This window comes from Papilio xuthus, unplaced genomic scaffold, assembly GCF_000836235.2.
Source record: "Papilio xuthus unplaced genomic scaffold, Pxut_1.1 DF826945.1, whole genome shotgun sequence".
Classification (NCBI taxonomy): domain Eukaryota; kingdom Metazoa; phylum Arthropoda; class Insecta; order Lepidoptera; family Papilionidae; genus Papilio; species Papilio xuthus.
Window position 1 is genome coordinate 7,380,522 of NW_013531704.1, and position 10,668 is coordinate 7,391,189.

The following is a 10,668-nucleotide window of genomic DNA, read 5'->3' on the forward strand; positions in this document are numbered from 1 at the left end:
CCGACGGTATGACGCTCATTCCGTGGAAAAACGGGCGGTCACTCGTGTGGGATGCCACATGCGTGGATACTGTTGCTCCATCCCACGTGAGAGCGACCGCTCGTAAAGCCGGCGCAGCTGCGGCGACAGCCGAAATCAATAAAAGGCGTAAATATGCGGCGTTGGCAGATCCGTATATATTTGCGCCTTTTGCCGTGGAGACCTTGGGGCCTTGGGGTGCGGAAGCCCGTCGCCTGTTTAAGGAGATTTCCGCACGCCTCATCGACGCCTCAGGGGATCCAAGGGCTGGCGCGCATTTCGGCCAAAGGTTGAGCCTGGCCATCCAACGGGGAAATGCCGCCAGCCTCTTGGGAACCCTACCGTGCGACCGCAGCGATTTGGGGTCGATTTTTTATATTATTTAGTTTTATTTTTAGTTTGGTTTAGTTTTAGTATATAGTTTATAGTATTATTTTGGTAGTTTAATTAATTAGTTTTATTAAATAATTTATACATTAAGAATAAGATTAATATCTTAAATGTTTTATTACTGGTAATAAATACACTTTAAAACAATATGTTTAAAATTAAAAAGTACTTATAACTTAAAAATATTAACTTAAAATAAATACATTTTAAAGAATTTTTTTGATTGCGCGGCGAATACATTTTACTAAAAAAAAAAACTAATTTGACAGCTACAATTAATCGATATAACATCGATTTTGAAAATAAATTAATACTCTATAGTCATAGTGTTCATGTGACATTCCTAATTTTGACATTGACAGCTGTCAAAATGACCTTTTCTTTGGCGATAACCAAAATTGAAAATGATATTTTTTCTAAATTTACAATTTTTTGAATTCATAAAGATGCTTCGAGAAAATTTAATTTAACACAATTTTGAACACTTTTGTTCATATCGGAGATGTTAATGTGGGAAGATAAAAAAATGAACAGTACTGTAAACTGGCAGTATCGTGTTACGGAATGAATTGCTTTTATAATTTATATTGTTGTTTGAAATACATATTTAATTATGTAAAAGCACCAAGAATTATTTATAATTTTGTGAAAAAGGTGTACATTAACAAAGTACTAAAAAGTGGCAAATTTTAATTTTCAGAAAGTTTTCATTTTAGTCAGACTATAATAATCAAAATAAATACCTAAACTAGATATTTCTGTGCACAATGATTCTAGTAATTCTAGATTAAACTAGAAATTGAATACCTTTCGTTTACTTATGCATCTAAATTATTTATACAATAGTTGTCATAAATATATACATTTTTAAGTCAATTTTTCAGTCTATTTCAGCATGCAATATTTTGCAGGATTTTTCTTTTTGGTTTATTTTGAGCTATATTTTTTAGTTTGAATTCAAACATTTATATATTTGTGATTGTATATTGTAATATATATCAAAAACTAATATTTGCGGCTCGGTTATTTAATAATCAGCTTTATTTGTTATGACTTAGGAGTTGAATTTGCTTTTGCGATGTTTTTATAACTAAAAGCATGATTATATTAATATAAATAAGTGAAAAAAGGGCATTTTTTTCTGTAATATATAATGTGCTTAATGTAATACTATATTTTGGAAAAATTCTTTAATTTAAAACATTTCTGTGAAATAAAAATAAAAAAATCCATAAATAAATTGCATGCTAAATTAAAAAAGCTAACATTTTAGTAATAAAAAATACTAAAATCAAGAAAAAAAAATAATTGCACTAAAAATTAAAAATACTAAAAAGTATTTGCCCAACATCGAGGCATAAATAAATACATGTGACTTAAAATCCATAAAGATTCAAATTTGTGATTCAATTGTAAAGGAAATAAAAACATATTGCCATCTCTTTCATTCTCAAACCAAAAGACAGAGATAAAAAAATATTTTATTACCTTTAGCGGAATTCACGAAAAGAGTACGATATACCTGAAGCTTGTGACGTCACCGGCGTGCTATCCGTCTCGCTCGCTCTCACCACACCTGTATATCGCCGTCTCACTCGTCGTACGGTGGCTCGGTACCAAAGTATCGGTCACCAAAGTTGCCGATACCCGGCAGTACGTAGAACTTTTCATTAATCTCAGGATCCAACGCTGATGTTACGATTTTTACCTAATTTAATGATAAAAATAAGCAATTTTCAGTATTTTTTTATTTCTAAAGCTTATGTACCAATTCTGTTACAAATATAAATATTATTTTAGTTAAAATGTAATATGAAAGAGAAAGCGGTGTTTGTCTGACCTGTGGGAAGGCGTATGCTATAGAATGGACTCCGATCTCCGCCATGAGGAGTGAGACGAGGCTGATGTTGTGTTCGGGCACGTCGTGGTCCAGCAGGACGCGGATGGCCATGATGGCGGCCGCTCCGGTCGCCACGGTCGCGTCCATCAGGATCACGCGGTAATCCTTTATGTCCTTCGGCAGCCGCAAATAGTACAGCTACAACAAAATGTAACAAATCTCACTCTTAAACCTTTTTCTTTATAAAAGACTTATGTACTCTGTTATGTACTATTTATTTATATATCTCTATCAACTGTTATTTTTCATAATCCATTAATATATTTTTCAATATAATTTGAATCCAAAAAACATTAAAAATGGAATAGCAATAGTTTAGAAGTTTGTATGTATTGGACCTAAAACGCAGCCCTGGGGAATCCTCATCAATACATTTTATAAAACTTATAATTGAGTTAGAATATATAAATATTTAACTATTAACATTATTATAATACATAATTATAAATAATCTTAATCAATAATATTCAAATTAAATACGTCAGAATTTCATTTAAGGATGATTAACTATATCAAACGCTTGAGATAAATCTACGAACAATAAAAACGTATTAAAACTTCAAAGAACTGACATCTTGTTAATATTATAAATTATTCGCATTTTAAATGGATGGATTGATGGATGTTAGAAGCTATCTCCGGAACGGCTGCATGGATCTCGGTGAAATTCATCATTTATATAGAATCTAGTCTGTATGAAGACATAGTGTACAAATGTAGGTGACGTGCAGACCTCGGGCTCGTCAGTCTGCTGGTTGGTCTGTATGAGGATCTTGCCGATGCGGATGTCTTTGCAGACGTCGCACACGGCCTGCTCCATGGTCTCGCCGGCGCGCAGGATGGACACGCCGCAGATCTTCTCCACGTCACATTTGCGACCTTAAACACAACGCCGTACAGTTCACATTCATTTATACACCTTTATATAGAAATACAAAGTAATCGAGCAGGTGTTTTTGTTGTTTACCTTGGTATATGAATCCCTGCGGCGTGTCGACGTGCAGATGCGAGTAGGGCAGCAGGGAGAGCGCGAACTCTATCACGAGCCGCATCAGACGCTTCGAGTAGAAGATGAACTCGTCCCGCGACGTGTCCTTGTTGCGGATGAACGTGTGCAGACCTTGCACCTGACACACCACATACACACACACACACAAACACTTTGTACCACCATCTTCTCCTTACCCTTCCTACCCTTTTCTAAAGGGTCGGGAAAAGGAGTGGACACATAGTATCTGCGCATCCTATCCTCCATTCATTAAAGGTAAGCAACGGTATCTGCTATTGCAAATGTCTATGGGCAGCGATCCCTTCGCTATTTCGGCGAATTAAGGTGGATGGATTATAATATGAAATGTAATACATGTGTGGTCGTACTTGCGGCGTGTCCTTCAGCACGTAGAGGGAGTCAGGCAGCGGCTGACCGATGTGCGCCACCGCCAGCTTCTCCCGCACCTTGAACCCGCGCTGCACACATATACACTACTTTAATACATTCATGTATCATTCATTCTTCTACATAACACTTATTAGTATTAAGAGTGTTGTGTAAAATGCGTGACTGTGTGTAAGAGCACGTGACTATGTGTACGAGCACATGTGTGTGTGTGTGTGTGTGTGTGTGTGGGGGTGTGGGGGGTGAGGGGTGGTGGGTGGGAGGGAGGGAGCACCGACCAGCTGCAGCTGCTTGTGCACGTGCTGCACGATGAGCTGTATGGCGACCTTGTTCTCTCCGCCGCGCGGCACGATGATGTCCGCGTGCGCCATGCACGGCGCTATGTAGTTCTGGTAGGCGGGCTTCACGTACGTCATGTACTGCTTCAGCACGCCCTCCAGGTCGCGCCCGCGCTGCACTATGTCACTGAGTACACACAAACATACTGTTTCACAAATATAACCGGAGGCATGTCGCTGAGAATGTAAACAATCGAGTTATGTTACCGTCTGAGCCTCCTGGCGAGACGTATGTCAGCGTCGGTGTCGACGAACACCTTCATGTCCAACATTCGCACCACGTCCGCGTTGTAGAACGCCAGGATACCCTCGAATATTATCACGTTCGCGCCGTACATCGTTTTCTATACACACAACACAACCATTGTACACTTTTACTACCGTGCTTTGGTCTACATTCCTCTCTCTAAATAAACATTAAGGTATATTCTTAGTGTAGATTTAAGTAACGTCCAATTAAGAGAAAATTAAATACAGTAAGATTTCACTATTCAAAAATCGAGGATTCCTCGTATGTGGCATAGCAATTTACAACAGAGAAATTACGTTCCAAGATTTGGAAGATAAGTGAATTTAAGATATTATAAAAATATTCAGTTTTTTTAAATAATGATAGACATATTTTGGCGACTAAGTGAAGAAGTAGGTATATCTCACAGTGCGGCTCTCCCTGGAGTGCGTGACGTAGTTGTATATGGGCACTTCGACCTTCTTGCCCTCCCGCAGCCGCTGCAGCACCTTCACCAGCAGCTCCATATCGAACGCGTCCGGATGGTCGAAGTTGTACTCGTTGCGTTCCGCGGCCACGTGCTGCTTCTCATTCAACACCTACAAACAACTACCTCTGTTTCAATCATTACCACATAATGCAAAAGTCAACTATCATGCTTCGTTCCGATTAAAACGCGCCTTTTTGATTTTACGTGACAGTTAAGATGACGACAGAGTTGGAGATGAGATATGAAGACTAATATTTGTTACTTACTTTGTAAAAGGAGTCCATACTGACAATAGTGACCCATGGTATATTAAGAGATTCAATAATTTTGGCGGCAACTGTAGTTTTTCCTGACGCACTAGCGCCACAGATACCTGGAATACAAAACAAACATTATTTAATGTTGGGTGAAGATAGGTTATCTTCTGTGAGGTCATGTTTGAGGTTACCTAGAAGGTTCTGCCATGTGCCAGTGTTTGAAGTTATGGAAGGTTATGCCATGTGAGGCCCTGTCTTAGGTTTTCTCATGTGAGGTTCTATTTTATCAGGCTATGTGAGGTCACGTGAGGTTACCTATGAGGAAGGGCTCGACCTCCTGGCCGCCCGTACAGTTGTACCAGGGCGGGCGGCCGGCGGTGTAGATGGTGCGTCTGTCGGCGTGCAGTATGCTCTCCGCCGCGGTACGCTTTGTCGACTGCGACATCGACGCGGTGCGCACGCGGCGTGCACGCGGTGACTTCGCTATGTTAGAACCTGAGGGATGTCGAACATTATTCCTAGTACTTAATACCAAAATTTAATCTGTTATGTACCTGCAAAATTGTAGATAAGTTCCTGTTTACGCAGTATTTTTTGCATTGTCATTTCTTGTTTATTAGATAAAGTTATAAATAAAATCTTTAGTCACTACTGTATATAGGAGAATACTATTTAGCAAAGTATATATAAAAAGTTCTAAGAAACTACAAAGATATGTGTACGATTTCTGACAATGAGATTCGCAGAAACGTTTGAACATGTGATGACGTCACACCGAACTTGGCGAGTTTTTAAGAATCACTACTAAGAAAACTAAATATATTGTTTTCACAATTTCCTATGTATTACTCGTCGTCTAACTAAAAAAAAATGCTAAATGAATTCCTAATTGTTGAAAAAGTAATAGCAAGAAACAATTGGACTGTATTTTTTAAGTATGTGCGTATTTGCAACAAGAAAAAAAAATAACTGAAAACACTTTAATAAAACATACCTTAAAAATCTTCCTAACAAATAAAAAAAAACCGATTTGTTAGTTACTAAACTAAAGAGCAATATAACTGGCCATTACAAAGCATTAGTGGTACTAAAAAAAGAAAAGTGTTCGAATTTTAAATTTGCAAAACAACTATTTCTTGGTGCCACACTCACGAGGAAACTGCAGTTACAATAACTGTCCAAGTGTTAAAAGTAACTAAGTACTATCCGCACAGCTCTTAGTAACTAAGTGAAGGTTCATTATTCAATAGATATTCTAAATATTTTATAAGCGCATACTTTAAGGTTTCTCTTTATAGAAGCCAATGAATGCAACATTAATTAAAGAAAATCTAATAAATTAACATAAATAGGGTCAAATTGTTTACGCAAATTTAACACGTTCAGTGCTACCGATACGTATTACGAGTACACATTCATAGGATAGTGGCATTGAACGTGTTAAATTTTTATGGCAATTTATCTTTTTTTATAATATGTGTAATAAAATATACCTTCAATAAATGATAAAAAAATAATGCAACATTTTAAAGACGCTAAATTTAGTGATTAAATAACTAAAAACAATTAAAGAGGTTTAAATCTCGTAATTAGTAATGTGAGAGTGAAACAAAAAATATTTTCAAACGATATAACCTAAAAGTTACAAAATATAAAATCTTAAGTGTTGGTGATATCTAGCGTAAATTATATTTAAAAAAAAACTTCTTACTCACTTATAACTATTCCGGCGGGAGAAACGACAACTGCATATTTAAATTTAGAATAAGCAAAGCTGTCAAATAAACTAAAAGGCGCGGAAAGTTACACTTTTTTTGTCGCAATTTTACAATGGACGAGTGAATTCGTGTCGATAATTCAAATCGTATCGAATACATTTAGAGGCCGAAGTCCATTTAAATACGAAGGCTGCAAGTGAGAATTGATAGAAAAGAATTAAAAACACGATTAGTTACATTTTAATATACAGAAATTTCTTCAAAATTGACGCATAAAAAGTGTAACTTTTATGCTAAGCGTCCACATGTCAGTATCGGACGCATCGCATCATACGGATTTTAATATTCATAGACAAGTGCGATGTGTGCCGATGACGTCATAAGGAATGCCGAACGGTTGACGCGTCCGCGCGCTCTCCATGTCCCGCCGCGGTACGTTCGATTTGTTCTTCGCTTTCCTTCATTATTAGTATATATGTACGTTTAGTTAGAAAATCCGAACGAAAATGACATCGGCAATCCGATTACTGCCGTCCACTGCGGACACAGTAAGATAAAATAATCCGTACAATGCGATGCGTCTGATAGCGACATGTGTAAGCTTAGCATTATTAATAACATTGACTTTGATACAGACATATAAAAAGCAGCTCTTGTTGACACTACAAGGTTGATTCATTGATAGAGAAAGGCACTAGGAAATATATCCATTTATTTCCGTGACAAATCAAAGCTTGGAATACTTGATACAAAAATGAACTCGAAAGTAATACAGTACTTTTATAATAACATGTTATAGCAAAGTTTATGGAATATCAAAATATTTCTTAAATCATAATAGTAATTTATAAATATTCAGATTTTTTTCAAATAATTTTAGACATAATTGATTTTTATGAATACCTGTCGAAGGTGGACGGTAAGACCGGACATTTGGCACTGTTGTGGGTGAGGCAGGGGCACGGGAGTAGTCCTCTTCATCTAGGAACACTTGCTCACTCAGCTCTAATGCCAGCTCCGTGTCACTGCAACAATATGTTACAGTTAATCTCCATTGTAACACCCAGTGAGTAATGAGTCAGGATTGTTAGTTCTATCAGAAAATTTGCAGAACCTATTTATGCATGGATATGAAGGTGACAAAAATCTCATGAAACTTTTAAGACATTAGTTATTGTCATCGCTGTCATTATCTTATACAAAATAGAGATAATAGTATGTTTTAATTGACAATTTTGGTCTCAGAAACCCACGGTTAAAGTGGGACACTACACTTATGTAATTTAGTTTCACTCATGCCCACTAGCTTGAATGATGTCAACAGGTATTTATCAAACATGTTAACAAAAAAAAAATTAAAGATTGTAACATAAAAGAGAAATTGCTATAATTATTCAGTCAAGGATATATGAGGCTGTTGTTTGTGATATGTCACTAACATTTGGTGTCAAGGTTTGTTAATACTTCTCCTTGTCTTATTCACCGTGTGGCAAAAATCTTGTTATACAAAAAGTGAAATCTTAATTTATATGACTAATTGATATTTTCTTAAATAGATTTTATTAATAACTACCTGTCGCCCTACAACTTCATTTGCACAGAATTAAAAAAAATAGTAGCCTATGGTGTTCTTTTAGATTTTACTCTACACCTATACCATATTTCACCAAGATCCAATAAGCTACTATGGAGATACCTTCTAACAAACATCCATCCATCTAAACATTGGCATTTATAATATAAGTAATAAGATTAAATATATTGTGCTTTGAATTTTTAGATTTAAACTTTCTAGATTCAATCATTAGAGAAAATAATGTTATCAAATTTTTCAAAACACTAATTACTTTCAATATCATTGTCTCCATAGCCTAGCATAGCATTATCCCTTGGGTTCACTCACTCAATGGAGTTTGGTTGCATTGAGTAATAAATTTATGTTAGGCTAACTAAAACAATTAAAAGAATTTCTTCAAATATAAGATTTTTAACCACCGTTAGTCACAAAATCACATGATAATATTTAAATCAGAATTTTTATGTTTCACAATCTTTTAATTTATCAATCTTTTAACACTCATCAATACATGAAATTGCTATTATTGTACTTGACATAATCATAAGATTATCTTATCTATGTGGATTAGGATAGTGAACCTTTTTGATACTCTTTTAGAAACTATAGTTTAACCAGGACAATTGAAAGCCTGCCTTCATTACATCACCTGCTATATGCAGACTTTAATTATATATATTTCTGCAATATTATGTGGTGTTTTATATTACTGGTCATACTATAATAATAAAGTTTAACAATTGTTAATATGGTAGGATAGCAATCTACCAATGGACATTTCTTAAATTTTGCAGATGAATTTTATTGATATTTCTTCTTTTTCTTTTTATTACTAGTGGACTCCATTGTTTAATTTCGATGAAAGTATTGGTATTTATTACATAAAATCTTTTTACTTCTTTTAATAATTGTGACTAATTTTCAAGACAATTAAAAATAGAAGACTATTAGAATAATTGTTATGCATTTACATTGAAATGTGCAGATTTTATTGTGTGATGTAACATTAATTAGAAATGGAAAGTATGTTTTATCAACTCTAGTGTTTTATCGGGTAGTTAAGATCCAGTGTTGAATTTAGGCCTTCCTTATGTCTGACTACAGATTCCTACTTATCAGTTAGTTGGGTTAATGCTTCTAATATTAATTTGTTTTTTAAATGTGCATAATGACTGAATATATATTTACATATTATGAAAAACATCAAATTTTCAGACAAATCTTTTGCAGTTTCTATACATTACATTGAAATATCAATATTTTAGTAAATTGCTCAAAAAACAATAGCCTTTGTTTTTTTAATGTTTTGATTTTTATCACTGTGTTGTATTTTCTATATGATTTTATCATATCAGTTTGTCTGTGCCTTGTTATTTCTTATCTGTACAAGGTCAAATTTACTACATTGTTATGTACTTTGCAAAATTTGTTTAAACATCGCATTTCTGTGATAATATGATATTATTCCAAGTTGAATATTATTTGTTTATTATATTTATGACTAATTCTGTGGTTTTGTGCAGTAAATACAACATTTATGTAAAAGACGTAACCAAAAATTTGGAAAACTCTTACGGATTCGGGATGATCAATGAAGCAGCCTCCATGGTTATTAATTTTTTGACTTCTTAAATTTGATCTAGTTGTTTATAAGATCACGGAGGTTTAGGAGCACGTGTTTTATTCACAGCGTCAGCAAGCCGTCAATGTACTAAATTAATGTCTAAAAATAAATCACAAATCACAATGCATGGATGAGGTTATATTTTCAGGTGGTGTTACGCTTTAGCGTTGGGAAATGCAAAGTTTTTATAATGCACTGATACACTCCGTATATGTACACCGGACGTACGGTACGAAGAACATGCTCATACTGATTAAGAATGTCCTTTAAACAAAATTTTGTTGACACTAACCAGCTGTACAAACAAACATTACATTTAGATTAGCACACACGAATTACCTATCGGAACTCGCGGAGCTGGGAGTTTCAAACTTATTCAGCTTCCCAGCCATCACAGATGAATGCGGAAAAATGAATCACGATTGAACAATATGAAACTTTACAATACGACAACGTGAAAACGTGAAATTTTGAAAGTTCACGGCTGAAAGCACACGCAGTATAAATTTTTTGACGTTTATTCGTTCGGAAATCGAATCACGTGCATTTTCGGTTTTGTAATTTTCTTTTTATTAATAAAATCAAGCTTTATTGTTGTAAAACACAGAAAATTATTTTAAGGAATATTGATCGAGAATTTACTTCAATAAGACGATGCAAGGAAAATGAAAAGGTGTCAAACGTCATAATCAGTTTCTGAACGTACGACATTTGAAGTATCCCAAGTTATAT

At 35.0% G+C, this 10,668-nt stretch overlaps 1 protein-coding gene across 3 annotated transcripts; it reads right to left on the reverse strand.

The window, feature by feature from the left end:
* Nucleotides 1-1,723: 1,723 nt before the first annotated feature.
* Nucleotides 1,724-10,448, reverse strand: l(2)k01209 (uridine-cytidine kinase-like lethal (2) k01209). Of its 3 annotated transcripts, none has more exons than XM_013317183.1 (13): nucleotides 10,276-10,448; nucleotides 7,640-7,761; nucleotides 6,734-6,763; nucleotides 5,334-5,513; nucleotides 5,028-5,134; nucleotides 4,700-4,870; nucleotides 4,250-4,386; nucleotides 3,983-4,169; nucleotides 3,686-3,775; nucleotides 3,276-3,435; nucleotides 3,042-3,187; nucleotides 2,249-2,446; nucleotides 1,724-2,116 (listed from the first exon to the last, which is right to left on the reverse strand). In XM_013317183.1, exons 1-13 carry the CDS (start codon nucleotides 10,326-10,328, stop codon nucleotides 2,000-2,002), a joined length of 1,698 nt encoding a protein of 565 aa, XP_013172637.1. In that variant the 5' UTR covers nucleotides 10,329-10,448; the 3' UTR covers nucleotides 1,724-1,999. The 3 variants fall into 3 exon arrangements, with proteins under 3 accessions (XP_013172637.1, XP_013172638.1, XP_013172639.1); XM_013317184.1 differs by lacking the exon at nucleotides 10,276-10,448 and adding an exon at nucleotides 9,888-10,269; XM_013317185.1 differs by lacking the exon at nucleotides 6,734-6,763.
* Between the last annotated feature and the right edge of the window lie 220 nt (nucleotides 10,449-10,668).